The sequence below is a fragment of the Calliphora vicina genome, chromosome 3 (assembly GCF_958450345.1).
Source record: "Calliphora vicina chromosome 3, idCalVici1.1, whole genome shotgun sequence".
Classification (NCBI taxonomy): Eukaryota; Metazoa; Arthropoda; class Insecta; order Diptera; family Calliphoridae; genus Calliphora; species Calliphora vicina.
In genome coordinates this window covers 27890562-27909298 of record NC_088782.1, presented here as the reverse complement: position 1 = coordinate 27909298, position 18737 = coordinate 27890562, and the positions used below count along the sequence as shown (strand labels likewise).

At 37.8% G+C, this 18737-nt stretch overlaps 1 protein-coding gene across 2 annotated transcripts in view; it reads right to left on the bottom strand.

Annotated features, from left to right (window-relative positions):
* The window catches only part of sls (sallimus), a 131115-nt gene that overhangs the window by 7336 nt on the left and 105042 nt on the right, over positions 1 to 18737 (bottom strand). For both annotated transcript variants that reach the window (XM_065504065.1, XM_065504064.1), the window contains 6 exons: positions 18454 to 18690; positions 9080 to 17491; positions 1911 to 7037; positions 1527 to 1568; positions 1207 to 1458; positions 94 to 1065 (listed from right to left, as the gene is read on the bottom strand). In XM_065504065.1, the coding sequence (XP_065360137.1) occupies positions 94 to 1065; positions 1207 to 1458; positions 1527 to 1568; positions 1911 to 7037; positions 9080 to 17491; positions 18454 to 18690 (15042 nt within the window). The remainder of the gene's footprint in view (positions 1 to 93; positions 1066 to 1206; positions 1459 to 1526; positions 1569 to 1910; positions 7038 to 9079; positions 17492 to 18453; positions 18691 to 18737) is intronic.

The following is an 18737-nucleotide window of genomic DNA, read 5'->3' as shown; positions in this document are numbered from 1 at the left end:
GAATATTGTTAATTAAACTGTCTTAAAACTGGCTTAAACAAATATTTGAATACAAAAATTTGTACAAAAATATTAGAGGGATTTAAATTATACCTTCGATAGTAAGATTAGCTGAGGTTTCTACGCTACCCAATGGATTTTCTGCCTTGACCGTGTACTCGCCCTTCTGGTCGCGTTTGGGTGAAATCAATGTCAAAGTGTGCATATCCTTATCAGTCTTAGTGTTGCCCTTAACGGGCTTTCCATCCTTGTACCAGGTGATCTTGGGTGCTGGATTACCCACAATTTGAGTGGTGAGTACAGCACTTTCACCTTCTCGAATGATCATGTTACGCAGTGGCTCCAATACTTGAGGAGGTTCCTTTTCGCTTGTGCGCACCTTCAATACTATAGGCAGTCTAGATTCACCTTCACGATTGGTGGCAATTACTTCATAGGTGCCTTCTTGCGACTTCTTAACTTTCTTAATGTGCACAACACTGCAGTACATATGCATGTCGGATTCGGTGACAACTCGTACATTCTTCAGAGTTGTTGTGTCAATCTCTTCGCCATTGAAAGTCCAGACAATGTCTGGTTCGGGTACGGCTACAAGTCGACATTCCAGTATCACATTGGTATCCTCATCAACATATTGGGCTTTGGGTTTGCGCGAGAATGTAGGTGGTATACCCTCGAGTATATCGGCTAACGATGATTCACGAGACATGCTCTTGCGAGACATGGCTGTGCCATCGGAACCATGATCGGACAAGGGTGTTTCAACCACTAATTCGGTAGTGGTTGAAGTAAAGCCGGCAGCGTTCTTAGCCACGCAAGTAAAACGGCCTGCATCTTCTGGGAAAACTTCACGTATAATCAATGTGGCAACATTGTCATCATCATAATACATTTGGAAGTCTTGAGAAGGCTTAATGATGGCTGTTTCACGGAACCAGGCGATTTGTGGTCGAGGCATGCCTTCAACTTTGCACTCAAATTGTACGGTATAACCGTCGGGTGTATGTATGGGCTGCAATTTTTCAATAAATCTAGGTGCCATTGGCTTTTCGTGGGGTCCGGGACCTTTACATTGGACAAAAAACGAAACAAACGGACAAATAAACAAAATGTTAATCACAAAGACAATAGCACTACGTGTAAACTGAATTATTCATTTCACAAAATACAAATGGTATCGACCACATATAGTAGACTGATACTTACGTTCAAATACGGGAAGTTTATCGATCTTTTCGTGCAATTTCTTTTGCACATATTGATCATATTCGGCAGCTTCCATGAGATATTGAGCTGGTACCCAGCCTTCTTCTTCTGTAATGGTCTTCTTAACGAACCACCATTCGGAACTATGGCGACCGACAACACGCACCTTTTCACCCTCCACAAGATTCATGGCTTCATCAGAGTCAGCCACATAATTGCAAATCGAAAACATGATATTCTCCTCTTCGGCTTCTGCAAATACAACAGAAAGGTTTATTTTAGAAACACTGGTTGTCCGAAGGGCAACAACTCCGACTTACCTGCAATATTCATCTCGCGTGTAATATTCAAAGAGGCGCCATCTGTTGTTGGAAATAAAACAAAATATTCAATTATATATCATAATCATAAATGAGTTGTAAGGAAACAAAATGTTAATATGATATTTTTAGGGCGAATTATATTTTTTTTAAATTATATTTATGATGCACAAGTACACATGGTTACACAAATTTGTTACCTCGCATATATACTCTGTTATCATATAAGCATAAATTGAAATTGTTGCTGTAAAGTTCGTAATTGAAATAGCATTTTTTGTGATAATAGTATTAAGCATGTAATGTAAAAGTAAAAAGCTTTAAACCTAAATTTAAATTAAAGAGAAGAAGTGAAATTATTTAGTGTTTCATTTGCATACTGACCTTCATTGAAGACTTGTTGAATGACCTTGCGTTTCTTCTTAAACGTCAGCGAGTCCTCATCGTAAGTAACGGAATTGCTCTTAGGACGTCTGAGGCCAATCAGGAATTGTTCCTCCTCTTCGTCTTGAATGGAGTATCTAGGCTTAGGCTTGTGTTTGGGTTTAAGCGTAAAGTCTACATCATCAAGTGGTAATTCTTCAATTTGATATTCTTCCGGCTCTTCGACATCGTACATGGTATCTTCCATGCTGCTATCATCACGGATTTCCTCAATTATAGGACCTTGACCATCGTCATAATCTTGCATTATCTTGATACGATGTTCATCTTCGGCCTCGGAGTATGTTTTCTTAATGGGTTTCTTGATCTTAACCTTGCCGGACATGGAAACTTCTTCTTCAGCATAGGAATCTAAAGCGATGCTGAACTCTTGATCGACATCTTCTTTAGTTTTGGTAAGTTTTGGACGGAATGTTACATTCTCGACATCCGTAAATTCGGGAATTTCCACACCCTTCTTGCGACGTTTCAGTTTTTTGACTGTGTATTCTTGTTCGCCTTCTTCAGTTACTTGCAATGGTCTAGGTTTAGGTCTAGGTTTGTGGGCCACCACAAACTCTTCAATGTCTTCCTCTTCGTCTTGATCGTATGATTCTTCCCGTTTGATGTGTAATTCAGCGGCAGCTTCATCGGAGGTAAGCGGTTTCTTGGGTCTTCTCTTGAGCACAGTGGCTTCTTCAGCTACACCCTCATCGATTTGTCGTGGCTTCTTGAATGATAAACTGAACTCTTCTTCCTCATGTTCTTCCACTTGAGGTTTGAAAGGTTTCTTGGGTTTCCTTCGCATCACTACGGCTTCTTCGATGATTTCTTCTTCCTCGATTTCTACTGGTCTTTCAATAACTTCTTCTTGTTTAATTACAAGTTCATCAGCTGCTTCTTCTGTTGGTTTAACAGGTTTCTTCTTTTTCTTCAATTGTACTGTTTCTTCCGATGTTTCCTGAGTAATTTGCTTTTCTTTAGGTAATTTGAAATCAACCTCCACATCTTGTTCTTCTTGCTTGGGAGCCTTTTTGGGTTTCAATGTAACATCAACAACTTGCTCCTCTTCCTTTTTAACGGTGGGCTTTTTAATTGTTACATCTTCCTCAATAATTTCCTCCTTCTTTTTGGGTTTCTTTGGTTTGAAAACGACTTCTTCGATTTCTTCTTGAGGTTCTTCTTTGGGAGTTTCAAATACTTCCTCGATTTCTTCGACCACTTGAACTTCTGGTTCAGGTGAAACTTCCTCTCTGACTTGTATCTTAAGCTCAGCTTCTGGTTCTTCTCTAACCTTTGGTTTGGATTTCTTTTTAACGATTGCTGTCTCTTCGGGAGCCACTTGCTTTTCTGGTTTGGGTTTCAAGGAAATTTCAACTTCTGGCTCTTCTGTAATTTCTGGCTGAACCACCTTTGGTTTCTTTTTGAGCTTAACTTCTTCATCAGGTATTTCCTCAACCTCTTCAATCTTTACTGGTTCGATGTCTTTAACAGAGAACTCATAAGTTTTCGGTTGTTCTTTTGGAGCTTCTTGAGGCATGGGTTTCTCTTCGATTTCTTCTACTACCTCTATCTCTTGCACCAATTCAGTTTCTTGAGGAATTTCTTCTGTAATAGTTACCTTGAGTTCAGCTTGCTCTTCTTCTGGAACCTTTTGTTTCGGTTTCTTTTTGATGATCTTTGCCTCCGCAACGTCATCGACTGGTTTTTTGGGAGCAAATACAACTTGTTCTTCAGGTTCTTCAGTGACCTTGGGAGTGGGTTTCTTTTTGCGTTGTATTTTTACTTCTTGCTCCTCCACTTCTTCGGTTACATAACGAGGAGTTTCATCAATAACTTTAACTTGATGTTCGGGGTATGTTTCTTCTTCTATTACTTCTTGTGGTTTTTCCTCCTCAGGCTTTTCTTCAACTTCAACTGCCTTTGGTTTCTCTGGAATTTCTTCGACTACAGTCACCTTTGCTTCTTCCGTTATTTCCTTGGGTTTCTTCTTTACAGTCTTAACCTCTTCTTGAATAATTTCTTCAGTAGGTACTGTTGTAACAACTTTAACATCTTGAACTGGTTCTTCTTTAGGCTTAGGTTCCTCCGAGGGCTTGGGCTCTTCCACTATTTCTTCCACTACTTGTTCCTTAGGAATTTCGAATTCTTTAAGTTTGAATTCATAATCTTTAGGAACTTCTTCGGGAGCCTTCTTAATTGGTACCTCTTCAATCTCTTCTATTTCCTCTACAATTTCGATTGGTTTTTCAACAGGTATTTCTTCAATAATCTTGATCTTTAATTCATCGGCAGCTTCTTCTTTGGGCTTCTTTTTGATCTTTTTCGTTTTTATTTGAGCTTCTTCAGTAACCTGTTCAACAGGTTTAGATTCCTTCAGGACGAATTCGGCCTCAGGTTCTTCGGTGGGCTTTTCTTGCACAAGTTTAGGTTTAACTGTAAACTGAGCTTCAGGAACCTCTTCTTCAGGTACAGGTTCTTCTTCTGATACCTTAATTTTGTATTCAGCAGGCTTTCTTTCCTTAGGCTTTTCGGGAACAATTTCCTCTACCTTCGGTTCTTCAATGACCTCCTGTACGATTTCCTTTTCTTGGGTTTCCACTACTTGAACTTGCAGTTCTGCAACCTCTTCTTCGGGTTTCTTAGGTTTCTTAGTTTTCTTTGTCTTGACTACAGTTTCCACTTCGGTTTCTTCGATTAGTTTCGGTTCCGTCAAAGCCACAGAAGCTTCAAATTCTTCAGGAACTTCTTTAACCTTTTTGGGTTTAATGGCAAATTTGACTTCTTCTGGTTGTTCTTCTTCCACAGTTATTGGTTTTTCAGCCTCTGATTCAACCGTTTTGATTTCATAAGTTGGGAACACTTCAGCTGGCTTCTCGGGTTTAGGCTTAGGTTTGGGTTTTTCTTCTTCGTCTTTCTTAACTTCCTCAACAACTTGATCAACAGCTTCCGTTTCTGTTACTGAGAATTTGTAATCCTTTGGTTTTTGGGGTTTGGGAATAACTTCTTCAACCTTTTCTTCTGTAGGAATTTCTTTCACTACTTCCTCCACAGGTGTTTCTTCCTTGACTTCAACTGTGGCGACGTCTTCTACAGGCTTCTTCTTTGGCTTCTTCTTCTTAGTGGTGACTTCTTCAACTGTCTCTTCTACAATTGGCTGGGTAATGGTTTCTACAACCGTTACCTCTTCCGGAGTAGGTTCTTGTGGTTTTTGTATCTCAACGGTTACCTCTTCTGTGGTTTCCTCTACTTGTTTGGGTTCTGGTTGTTTAGGTTCTTCAACAGTAAATTCATATTCCTCAGGAACAGTTGCTTTAGGCTTCTTCTTTCTAGTGACTACCTTTTCTTCAATAACCTCTTCGACTGTTACCTCCTTGGCATCAATATCAACGACACGCACTTTGTGCTCTTCTGGTAACTCTTCCGGTTCAATTACGGTAGTGGTTATCTTGTATTCAACAGGAATTTCTTCTTGTTGAGGTTGCTCAACAACTTCTTCTACAACCTTAACTTCTTCGATGGGCTGTTCTTTCTTGGGTACCTTCTTTTTGATTTTCACCTTATCAACTGTTTCTTCGACAGGAGTTTCTTGTTCGACTACCTCTTCATGAACGGATACTTCAAACTGTTCCTCAGGCTTTTCTTCGACTTTAGGTTTCTCTTGAGGTTTTTCTTTTTTGGACTTTGGTTTCTTAACCTCTTTTTGTTCAGCTTGTGGTACGGGTGAGGGAGATTTTTCTTTGGTTTCTTCTGCTGGTATTAATTTCACGGTATCTTCAGCGGGAATTTCTTCCTTGACCTTTTTAACTGGTTTCAATTTACGTTCAGTCTTAGGCTCTTCCTCCTTTGTACTTTCTGGTATACGGAATTTGACTTCCTCTTCAGGCTGTTCTTCCTCTTTCTTGGGCTCGCCTGGCACGATTTGTGTAACATTCATTTCCTGTTCTGGTTTAGATTTTGGTTTAGGTTTATGCTTTTGTTTGGGTTCCTTTTTGTCTTTCTTGGGCTCTTCGGGGAACTCTAGAGGTTCGAGTTCCTCTTTAGGATATTCAATATCCTCAAACTCAAGTGGCTCCAAAGGCTTCATTTCGTATTTTGGTTGTTCAGGTTTGGCGTCTTCTTCCTTGACAATAACTGCATGTTTCTTGACTGTCTTCTCTTCGGTCACCTCTTCGGCGAGTTGTGGTTTTTGAGGTATTTTCTTAAGAGTAATCGATTCGGGTTGTTCCTCTTCCTTTGGTTTCTTTTTACCCTTGCCCAATTTGATTTGCACTTCTTCTTGCTTCTCTTCTGGCTTGCTTGGTTTCTGGGGCTTCTTGTAGGGTGCCTTCTCCTCGGGCTCCTCTTCGCTGCTTACATACTTTTCGTATTTCTCCAGTTCCACCTTTTCCAAATTGTCCTTAATTTTCTTGATTTTCTTAGGCTTATAGGGCTTGAACTGAAGCAATGCTTCGGCCTCTTCAATGTTTCTGGATAAATCTCCAGCAGATTTTAAGGCGCCAATTTCAGTGATGATGGGTTTAAGGGCCTCTGGAGGATATTCAACTACAACCATGCGACTCTTTAGTTTAAATTTGGGTAATTGAACAGATTGTTCTTCGGTGGGTTTTTCCTTGCGTTTCGAAGGTTTCAATTTAACCATTTGTGGCACTTCGGCAGCATCAACAATAACCACCTTCTTGGGTTTCTGCTCCCTGCGCTCAATTTTGATGGGCACTAGTTTAGACATTTCCGGCTTAGCTTTCTTGGGTTTGTCAAATTCAACCTTTTCATATTTCTCGAGTTCGGTCTTTTCAATATCTTGCTCCAATAGCTTCTGTATAATGGCATCATGGTCATCAGTTTTCTTCTTAACTATCTTCTTCTTTGTCTTCTTAGGCTTGGTAGTATCTTCAGCAGTTTCTTCTGTTGCTGCTGGAACTTCTTCCTCCTCCTCCTCGACGACCTCAATAGGATGTGACTCTTCTGCTTCCTCGGGACGTTCTTCGATGGTTACTATTTCGGGTTTCTCTTCCTCATCTTCCTTTTCTTCGGGCTCCTCCTCAATGACATTGATTTGATAATCCTTGTGGACAATTGTTTCTTCACCTAATTTTAAATATGGGCAAATAGTCATTTAATTGAAAGCCAGGACAAAATTTGGATTTACAGAAATTTAGGCATTTTTTGTTTGTTGTTGTTTTTTTTTTTAATTAAAAATGAAAGGACATTATTTAGAATATTTGAAAAAAAAGAGTAAAGTTTTCATTAGGCAAAGACATATTTACAAAAAGTAGTGGAGAAATAGGAGTTTTATTTTTTAAGAAAAGTAATTATTAACATGTAGGTGGTATTATTTTGTACATAAATATAATAAGAGGAAGTGACATAGACAGAGAAAATAGTTCATTTATTACTGGGCGTTTTAGAAAAAGGCTCTGCATTAAAATGCGGGTAATTAATGGAACTGTAACGGTTTTTGTTATATACAAATATCATCATAAGAGTTATGTCTATGTTTAGATAAACTGAGCCGAAAATAAATTAAAGTAAACAATATTTTTATTAAACTTGACCCGATTATATACACATACATATATAAATATGTAGGTGCATATATAGTCCATTGATTTGTCAGTTCTGTCATTAATTCGTTTTGAGATTGTTATTAATTTTGAATATATATATATTTATTTGTTAGTAACTATTATTAAGTTTTCCAAATAAGCAAGTATTTTAGCAGCAAAGTCGGTCTTAACGATTTTTCATTTTCTACGTATTTTATATATGGGCGATTTCATGTCAAGTTAACCAATTTTTAAATTCGATGTCTTCCGATCGCGATGATATTTGTAACAAGATCGGTCAAGAACTCTCTGAGTTATAGGGGGTCAAAATTTGACAAAAAGGGCCCATTTTGAAAAAAACGTCAAAAAAGTTTTTTAAAAAAAAATAAAAAAAATTTAATAATTTTTTTCGAAAGATTGAAGAATTTGCTATCTAAACTATTTGGGACACATTTTGCTAAGAACAATAGGTAATAAGTTACATGGATGAGAAAAAACACATGGTTGGGCAAAATGTAAAATTTTGACTCAGAAAGTTCTTGACCGATCTTGTTGAAAAATTGTATCTGAATTACTTCCAATAGGTCTAACCTTGGTGCAAAATCATACCGATCGGAAGACATCGATTTTAAAAATTGGTTCACTTGACATGAAATCCCCCATATATATTAGGAAATTTCAGATTGCTATGCTTCTAATAAGCGTTTGTGGGCTTTCAGTTCGAGCCTTAGAATCAAAATATTTTGAAAAGCTTGACACTTTTAACTGGCATGAAATTCACATGGGGTTAGTAGAGGCATATTAGAGTTTAGTTTTGATGACAGACCCAAAGACCCCTCAGGAACGGCGCTATGGGCTCTCAAAGTTTTAAACAAATTTGTGGTGGTTTGTCTAAAATCTTAAAGCTCCTGATTGGGCCAATACTAAACTTTCATGACAATCTTGAAGCTCCTGATTGGGCCAATACTAAACTTTCATGACAATCTGATCAGCCAGTTAGAAATGGCAGATTAATTTCCAAAATATTTGCATGCTGCCCCACTGTGCAATACTTTATTAATACAAGAAGCCGGATTTACAAAACTTAACATCATAAACTTACAATTTCTTCTATTTTTTGGATAAATTTATACGTAAATAATTTCGGTTTTTCAAATATAAAGCATTTCAAGCAAATTATTATTTAGGTATTAGAATGTACAGTGTTAATAAAGCTAAGATTGGAGTGTAAGTTGAGTGGTATGTATTTGTGTTGAGTTCAGGAATTGTATTAGAAAACTTAAATCTAAAAAAAAATATAAAAAAAGGTAAAAACAAAATAAGCAATAGTTGAAGACAGAGGTGGAAAGGCTTTTCCAACGCGCAATAGGTTGAAGACAAGAGAAAAAAGGAGGGAGTAGAGATAGGATTTGATTTAGCGAGGGTATTGTAGACGCCAAATGGAGATAAGATATTTTTTGTTTTGGGGGGAAGGGGGGTTTGTGAGAAAATATTCGGCATTTAAAAAAATTAGAGAAAACACAACTTTGGCTACCATCAGTTTTTTTTTTTTGGTGGTTTGCAGACAAGCTCCACAACACTTACTTGTTTGTTTTTTGGGTTTGGTTTTGTGTTTGGTTGTTTTAGTTTCTTTTGTTTCCTCTGTTGTTGTGATCTTGTGAGAATCGGGTGTGATTTGTTCAGTGTCCTCAGGCTTGTGCTCTGGTTGTGGTTTTTCTTCAATTTGTTCTAGTGGTTCAGTGTGTGTTTCTGTGGTTTTGATTTCGTGTAATGTGTCTGGAGTTTCTGTATGGTCTGGCTTTTCTTCGGCGACTGGTGTTTTGGAAGGTTTTTGTATTTTTTTCTTATCCTTCTTTGGCTGTTCGAGCTGTTCGCTGGGTTTGGTTGGTTTTGTCTCGATTTTGTCGGGCATTTCAACCTTTTCGTATTGTTCTAGTGTGGTCTTTGGTATCTCTTCGTCAATAAGTCTCTGTATATAGTCGTCAACTTGGTCTTTCTGTACTTTCTTGATAATTTTCTTGGGTTTCTTAGTTGTTGGTTTTTCCTTAATGGATTTATCAGTTTCATCGGTGGTAATAGGCTGTTCGATGGGTTCTTCATCGATTATAATTGTAACCTCGGGGCTATCTTCGTCTTGTATTGTGACCACATGTATGGTTGCATCTTCCTCGTTGTCGATTTTCTTGGTGAATGCACGTTTTTTAGTGGTCTTTTGTTTGGGTGTACCTTGCTCATCGGTTACCTCTTCGATTTTCACTTCAACTGGCTCACTTTCTAAGATCTCTACAACTGGTAGAGGTTCCTCTTTGGTGGTTTCTTCTTCAACCACTGTTATTTGTGCCATTGTGAAGTCTTCTTCGGTTTCTTTTGGTTTCTTAGATTTTGGTTTTTTCTTGGGTTTTTCCTCTTCCGTGGCTTTGGGTTGTTCTTCTTTAATTTCCACTGGCAAGGTCTTATCTTTGGTATCTTTAGGCTTTGTTTCGAATTCAATTTTCTCATATTTTTCCAGTTCAGTTTTGGGTATGTCCTCTTCGATAAGTTTTTGTATGTAATCGTGAAGATCGTCCTTTTTAACCTTTTTGGTTTTCTTTTTGGTGGGTTTGATTTCATCAGTTTTCTCCTCTTCTGGTTGAGTTTCTACCACTGTGACTTCAACATCCGGTTGATCGTCTGTTTTCACTTCAATTATTTCAATAATATCCTCTTTAGGACCTTGTTGACGCTTGATTTTGCGTTTGGTTATTGTTTGTTTTTCCACAACGCCATCTTCATTAACGTTTTCTTGTATTTCCGTTTGACTTTCAATAACTTCAATTTTGAATGGCTCCAATTCTTTGGGTACCGGTGAGCTTTCCTTTAATGTCACCTCGAATTCTTCAACCTCTTCAGGTTTTTTAGTTTCGGGCTTGTGTTTCTTCTCTTTGGGCTTCTTACGTTCAGGAGTTGGCTTAGTTTCTTCTTCAATCTCCTTAACTTCATAGTCTTCATCTTGTTTGGGTGTAGGTTCGGTTTCGGAGACACGTATTTCATGATCTTCCAATGGTTCCTCTTGTTTTTGTGGTTGTTCTTCCACAAGTTTTACCTTATGTTTGGTTTTCTTGATTTTCTTAACATCCTTATCTTCCAGCACAGTAATTTCTTCATCTTTTTCTGGTTTTGTGACCGGTTGTTCTTCGTCCTGCAAGGAAATTTCATATGTATCCTTGGGCGTTTCTTCTTCTTCTGGTTGTGATTCCTGTACGGTAAATTCTTCGGTCTCTGGTTTTTCAGTAGTTTCCGGTTTTCGTTCAACCTTTTTAACCTTATGTGATGGTTTCTTGGTAAGTTTTACTGGCTTGTCAATGTCAATCTTTTCATATGTTTCTAGCTCTGTCTTAGGAATGTCTTCCTCTATCAATTTCTGTATGTAGTCTTGCAACTCGTCTTTGGTTACTTTCTTTGTTTTCTTGGGCTTTTTGACTTTCTCAGCAGCAGGCTGTTCTTCGACATTTTCAGGTTCTAGGGTGGTTACAGTGATTTCAGCTATTGGTGAGTCTTCCTTTTGAGTCTCAACAATTTCAATGATTTCCTCTTTGGGTCCAACTTGTTTCTTTATTTTACGCTTGATAACCTTTTGGGTTTTAACATCGCCCTTTTCATCTGTTACTTGTACTAATTCTTCTTGTTTCTCCAACTCTTCTACGTGAACAGGGAAAACAGTATCTTGCTCTTCCGGTTGACTTTCTTGTACACGAATTTCTTGAGCAGGTTGTTCTTTAGGTTTGTGTTTGGGTTTCTGTTGAGGTTTTTCTGGTTTTTGTAGGACTTCTTTCTTTGGTTTCTTTTTCAACTTGATCGGCTCATCAATGTCTATCTTTTCATATTTCTCCAACTCGGTTTTTGGTATATCTTGTTCAATGAGTTTCATAATATAATCCTCCAACTCATCCTTCTTAACCTTTTTGGTTTTCTTAGGCTTGGGAGCTTTCTCTAGTTCAGGCTTATCGGCCTCCTCAACTTCTTCGGGTTCTGTGGTGGTCACAGTTATTTCCGCCAAAGGTTGATCTTCTCTTTGAGTTTCAACAATTTCAATGATCTCTTCCTTAGGTCCGACTTGTTTCTTTATTTTGCGTTTTGTGACCTTTTGTTTCTTGATCACGCCCTCTTCGTCCACCACATCGATGACTTCTTCCTGTTTATCAATTTCAACAATAGAAATTGGCAACTCTTCGGGTGTTTCTTCTTCACGTTGTACATATTCCTCTATAACATTTACTAGATAGTCTTCCAACTGGTCTTTGGTTATTTTCTTGGGTTTTTTAACAATTTTCTTCTCTTTGGGTTGCTCACTATCTTTGGGAGTGTCTTCACTTTCGGTTACTTCGAATATGGTCACTTCACTGATTGGTTTGTCCTCTTCGGTCACTTCAGATATTTCGAACACCTTTTCGACACCTTCTGGACCAGACTTTGTCTTGATTTTGCGTTTTACAACCGTCTTGGGCTTAACTTTGCCAGTTGTATCTTGTTCCTCAACAACTTCAGTAATCTTCTCGATTTCTTCTACTACAATTGGTTTTTCTTCGGTTTCCTCAACTGTAACAGATTGTTGTTCCTGTGGTTGTTCTGGCTTAACATATTCCTCAATGACATTGATAATAAATTCATGCATTTGTTCTTTTGGTACTTTTTTGGTTTTCTTGAGTGGTTTCTTTTCCTTTGGTTTCTCCACTTCTGCTGGAATATCTTCAGTGATTTCCACCACAGTTATTTCGGCGTTAGGTTGATCATCGTGTGTGACCTCGACAACTTCGAAGACTTTCTCTTCTGGACCAGATTTTGTTTTGATTTTACGTTTAGTGATGGTTTTCTTTTTAACTTCACCAGTCTCAGTGGGTTGCTCTATAATTTCAGTAGTTTCCTCTATTTCTTGAACAGCTTCTTCATATACGGTGGGTGTTACATACTCCTCAATAACGTTAATGACAAACTCTTGCATCTGTTCCTTGGGCACTTTCTTAGATTTCTTAAGTGGTTTCTTGTCTTTTGGTTTCTCCTCTTCTGCTGGAATATCTTCAGTGATTTCCACCACTGTTATTTCGGCGTTAGGTTGATCATCGTGTGTAACCTCGACTACTTCGAAGACTTTCTCTTCTGGACCAGATTTTGTTTTGATTTTACGTTTAGTGATTGTTTTCTTTTTAACTTCACCAGTCTCAGTGGGTTGCTCTATAATTTCAGTAGTTTCCTCGATTTCTTGAACAGCTATTGGTTTCTTTTCATCTTCATAAACGGTGGGTGTTACATACTCCTCAATAACGTTAATGACAAATTCTTGCATCTGTTCCTTGGGCACTTTCTTGGATTTCTTGACCGGTTTCTTTTCTTTTGGTTTCTCTTCTTCTGCTGGAATATCTTCAGTGATTTCCACCACTGTTATTTCGGCGTTAGGTTGATCATCGTGTGTAACCTCGACTACTTCGAAGACTTTCTCTTCTGGACCAGATTTTGTTTTGATTTTACGTTTAGTGATTGTTTTCTTTTTAACTTCACCAGTCTCAGTGGGTTGCTCTATAATTTCAGTAGTTTCCTCGATTTCTTGAACAGCTATTGGTTTCTTTTCATCTTCTTCATAAACGGTGGGTGTTACATACTCCTCAATAACGTTAATGACAAACTCTTGCATCTGTTCCTTGGGCACTTTCTTGGATTTCTTGACTGGTTTCTTTTCTTTTGGTTTCTCCTCTTCTGCTGGAATATCTTCAGTGATTTCCACCACTGTTATTTCGGCGTTAGGTTGATCATCGTGTGTGACCTCGACAACTTCGAAGACTTTCTCTTCTGGACCAGATTTTGTTTTGATTTTACGTTTAGTGATGGTTTTCTTTTTAACTTCACCAGTCTCAGTGGGTTGCTCTACAATTTCAGTAGTTTCCTCGAATTCTTGCACAGCTATCGGTTTCTTTTCATCTTCATCATAAACGGTGGGTGTTACATACTCCTCAATAACGTTAATTACAAATTCTTGTATCTGTTCCTTGGGCACTTTCTTGGATTTCTTGACTGGTTTCTTAACTTGTGGCTTTTCTTCAGTCTCTTCGGGACGTTCTTCGTGTTCAGTTATTTCTTGTATTGTAATTTCAGCATTTGGTTGGTCTTCATGTGTGGTTTCCGAAATTTCGAAAACCTTTTCTTCCGGACCAGACTTTGTTTTTATCTTACGCTTAGTTACGGTTTTCTTTTTAATCTCACCCATCTCATCTGGCTGTTCAGTGATTTCGGTAGTCTGTTCGATTTCCTCAACAACTACAGGTTCTTCGACCACTTCTTTAGTTGTGGGCTTTTTGATCTTCTTTGTTTTGGGTTTGAGTTCAGCAACCTTCGGCTTTTCTTCAACAGTTTGTTCTTCTGTGAAACCGATTTCAAAGTTGTCAGGTATTTGTTCTTCTGCTGGGGTTTCCTCTTCAACTATTTCAAACGGTTGTTCCTCAATCTCTTCGCTTTCAGGCACGACTTCTTGGATATCAAATTCATGGACTGTAACAGCTACACCATCTACAATCTCAGTAGTTTTCTTGTGGTGCTTCTTAATAGTCTTTGGTTTTTTCTTAGGTTTCGATTCGATATCGGTTGGTTCATATTGTTCCAATTCGGTTGTGGGAATTTCTTGTTCTATTAGCTGTTGTATATAAGCATCATGGTCATCCTTTAATGACTTCTTCTTTTTGTATTTCTTAACTGTAACTGCTTCAGGTTTCAAGTCTTCCCCAATTTCTTCGGGTACAATTTCGGTGGTTGTAATTTCTACCTCGGATTCGGGCTTGTTTTCGACAAACGATTCAACAATCTCAATAAGATATTCCTTGTTACCTTCCTTCTTTTTAAGTTTTCTCTTGGTAACGGTCTGCTTAACTTCCTCACCGGTTTCGTCGACAATGTCTTGGGTAACAGTTTCCGGTTGAAGTTCTTCTATAACTACAGAGTACTCCTTTACAGTCTCTTCTGTTTGTTTGGGTTTGGTACGTTTTGTTTTTGGTTTTTCTTTTGGCTTTTCTTCAGTTACATCAATTTTGAAGTTCTCTTCAGTAGATTTTTCTGCTGGTTGCTCTTCTGTCTCGGTAACGGTAATCTCTTGAGGAACATCCTCAACCTTAGCTTCAGTTGTTTCTGTTACCTTAACCTTCTTAGTTTTGGTTACCTTAGGTTTTTTGGTTTTTGTAGTTTCCTTTTGTTCTTCTTCTTCGGTAGGTTTGGTTTCCTCGGTGTCAGATTCATCTTCTACCGTTGTTTTGACAGAGTATATAGAACCATCAATTTCATCAGGCTGTAGCTTTTCTTGGGGTTTAAATTCTTCGACTATGCGAGTGGATTCCAATTTTTGAGGTGCCTCATTGATGACACGTACTAAGTATTCCTCTAGATCTTCTTGCTTTAGAGTCTTTTTAACCTTCTTGGGTTTGCGAGGCTTTTCTTCTACATTGGATTCTGTTGGCTGTTCTGGCGTTATTTCTGTAGTTATAACCGTAACTTCTACCTCGGGCTGCTTATCAGTTTGTTCTTCAATAACAAGAACTTCATATTCCCTGTCGCCAACCTTCTTTTTAATTTTACGTTTTGTTTTAGTCTTTTCTTTAATCTCACCATCTTCGGTGGTCTCTGTTACAGTCTCCGTTTGTTCGGTAACCTCTTGTACAACTACCTTGAAATCATCAAGTTCTTTTGGTGCTTCCAGTTCGTACACCTGAATGTGTTCTGTATCCTGTTCAGGTACTTTCTTTTCTTCAGGTGTAGTTTCAGTTACTTGGATTTGTAATTCTTCATAAGTTTCTTCGTCGCGTGGAAGTTCTTGTGGTTTTTCGGGTTTGGGATGAGGTTTGGATTTCTTTTGCTTGGGCTTTTCTTTAACGGGTTCAAATTCAGATATACCAATTTCAAGTTGCTCGCCTTCTTGTGGCTGTTCCTTTTTAGTATGTGGTTTAGACTTCTTGGCCTTTTTAGCTCTTTGACCGAACTCAATCTTTTCATATTGTTCAAGTTCGGTCTTGGGAATTTCAGCTTCTATCAGTTGCTGAATGTAAGCATCCAATTCGTGTTTTTTCATTTTCTTGGGTTTTTTCTTCTTTTTCTCTTGCTCCTCGGGAGATTTGTCTTCAGGAATGGAGCCTTCTAAGTCGGTGATTAAGACTTCATAAACAGGTTCCTCACCTTCTTGGACAGGAGCTTCTACTATTTCTATGATTTGTTCTTCGTTGCCCTTCTTATGATGAAGTTTGCGTTTCTTGACCAACTTCTTGGTTACATCTGTCACTTCTTCTGTTTCGGTGGGCTGTAGTTCAGTTAGAGAAATTTCATAGAAATTATCTTCAATGACATCAACCGGTTGTTCCTGCAGCTCGGCAACAAATTCTTCCAATTCCTGGGGCTTAAGTTTTGCCAGTTTCTTCTTTTTCTTTGTTACTACAGCTTGTACTGTATCCGTTTCATCAACTTGGCTTGAGGTTACAATAATTTCATAAAGTTTTTCCTCTTCGTCAGGTTTGTCACTTGGAAGCTCGATAATTTCGATAATATTTTCAGAAGATTCAGTTTTTTGTAAAATTTTCCTCTTCTTTTTGGTTTTAGGTTTCTTTTGATCTTTGTCTTCAGGTTGTTGCTCCTCGATAATTTCAGGCTGATACTCAATGACTTCCACAACCTTGGTTACAGACTCTGTATCGGATTCGGGATGTTCAAAATCTTGAGTCTCGAATTTGATGTTAGTGTCTTGATCTTGAAGCCTTTTGGGTTTCTTCTTTTTCTTGGCTTCTTCTTTGACTTTAGGCTGTTCGGCTATTTGAGCTTCTTGGGGCTCTTCAATTGTAAATGGTTTAAGGACAATTTCTTCTCTTTCTTCAACAGTTTGAGGTATTTTACCCTTGCCGATTTTAAGATTACGTTCTTCGGGCTGTTCCTCTTCCTTTTTAGGCTTCTTAGGGCGCTTATATTTTGTTTCGGGCTTTTCTGGCTCCTCCAGTGGAAGTTCCTCTTCCTCATATGGGATAGCTTGTTCCAACTCCTCGGCGGAGAACTCGGTTGGCTTGAATTTCTTAGGACGTTTCTTGAGAACCAACAAAGCTTCCTCTACATTACGTGATAGCTCACCTTGACCACGTTTTGTCTCGAGATCTGTTATGATCAGCTTGAAGTTATAGGGCGAATAGGGCACAAAGTTAATCCAACTCTTGAGTTTGGTCTTAAATGGCACCTTCTCCTTTTTGATTTTAGGTTGTTCGGGTCTTTGTTTTGGTGTTTTAAGTTTAAGCATTTGTGGAAATTCGGCCACAGAAGAGATTTCAATCATTCTCGATTTCTTCACCTCGACACGTTCAATTTTCATGGGTACAAGTTTAATGGGTTTCAGCTGTTTCACCGATGAATCACGACGGGCCTTCTGAGGCTGATCCATTTCGGTACGTTGATAGTCTTGCAAAACTGTCTTGGGTATTTCCTGATGTATTAGGAACTGTATGTAGTCGTCAAGTTCGTCTTTCTTAAGTTTTTTCTTAGTCGGTTTTTTCTTGGGTTTGTCTTTCGGTTTCTCTACCACACTGTCTGTCACCTTAACTTTCCAGTCCGGTTTCGTCTCTTCTGGCTTGTCGTCTTCAGTTACAACCACTGTAACTTCTTCCTCTTGGCCAGGTTTCTGGGTAGTTATCACCTCAATTGTTTGCTCTTGATCACCAATCTTTTTCTTAATCTTGCACTTCTTAATCGTGGTGGTTTGCTGCGGTTCCTGCACATCATCTTTGCCTTCTGCAGTTGGCAATTCTACTTCCATTACTTCCTCCGGCAAATACTCAACCGTTAACGGTTCCGTTTGCTGTTCTTCCGGCTGCTCTTCAATAACATTAAATTTGGTGGTTTTTGGCTTTTTCGTTTTAGGTTTTTGTTTGGGCGTTTCTGTATGCTCTGTTTGTGTTGTGTCTTCACTTACAACATCATCGGGTTCAATGATAGTGTATGGTTTAGTATCTTGGTCTAGTTGACATAAAAAATATTTTTTATTGTATATCGTTTTCTTCAACTCATATTACGATTTCAAAACTAAGTATTTTCTAGCTAACTTTTCCTAAGCTTAAATTTATAGTTAGTATTTGTGTATTGATTCATTGATTGACTGATTGATTGTTGGTATGTATCAATACGTAGTAGTAAATTGATGGTAAGTATTGGTTGGTATTAAGTTAAAGTTAGTTTTACTACACAAGTTAGTTTTTACTTATTTTTGCTTTAGTTTAATTGAGTTGAACAAGAATATATAGTATTTGTCTTGTATTTCAATATATTCTATTCGGTGTAAATTTGTGAGATGTTAGTTTAATATGTTTATTTTTATTTTATTTATTCAGTAAATGTGTAAATATTAATAAATAGTATAAATAGTTGGGTTTGGGTAAAAGTCTTTAAGTGGGGAGTTTCGTAAACTTGGAATAGATTTGAATGGAATGTTTGTTTTTTTATTTAAATTCTAAGTAAAAATATTGTGTAGGGAAAAATGATCATGGAGAGATCTTTATTATTGAGATTGACCATTAACTGATCGTTATGATTTCCTTTCTTTCATGTTGATTGATGACTACTGTTAAACTTTTTCGACTGATTGTGTAAATAAGTAGTTATTACCACTCCAAAGGTAAAATCCTTTTAAATAACGATTTTATTTAAAATTTTCTTATAATAAAAACCTTTAGCCACAGACAGTGCGATCAAAATAAACTGTCCTTTTACACAATTAAATGAATCATTGAATTGCCATTCATATCGAATATCTGGTGAAAGCACATTGAAGTTCTTGTAAATGTGTTTCCAGTAAAAATGCTTGGACTCTGTTATTGTGATCGCATCTGTTTGTGAATATATGTACATATGTAGGTACGTATCGATTGTTTTAAATCGTTGAACTAAAGTAAAATAATGTAGGAATAAACTTAAAAATGTACCTGTGATTTCGTTGACTTCTACAATTTCTATGTTTGAGGGTGATGTTTCTTCATCATCTTGTTCTATAGCCGTTTCAGTATCACTAAGGACCTCTTCGACCAGAACTCCCTCCTCTTGTGTAACCTTCTTGTTTTCGGTTTCAATGACTGTTTCACCGTCTTCATTTTGTACTGATTTGAATGTTGTAATAAATACAGGTTTTTCATCCTTTGTCTGTTCTTGGATCGGCTTTTCATCTGTATTTCATTTGTTGTTTGTTGGGTGTTGAATTGGGTTTTGATTG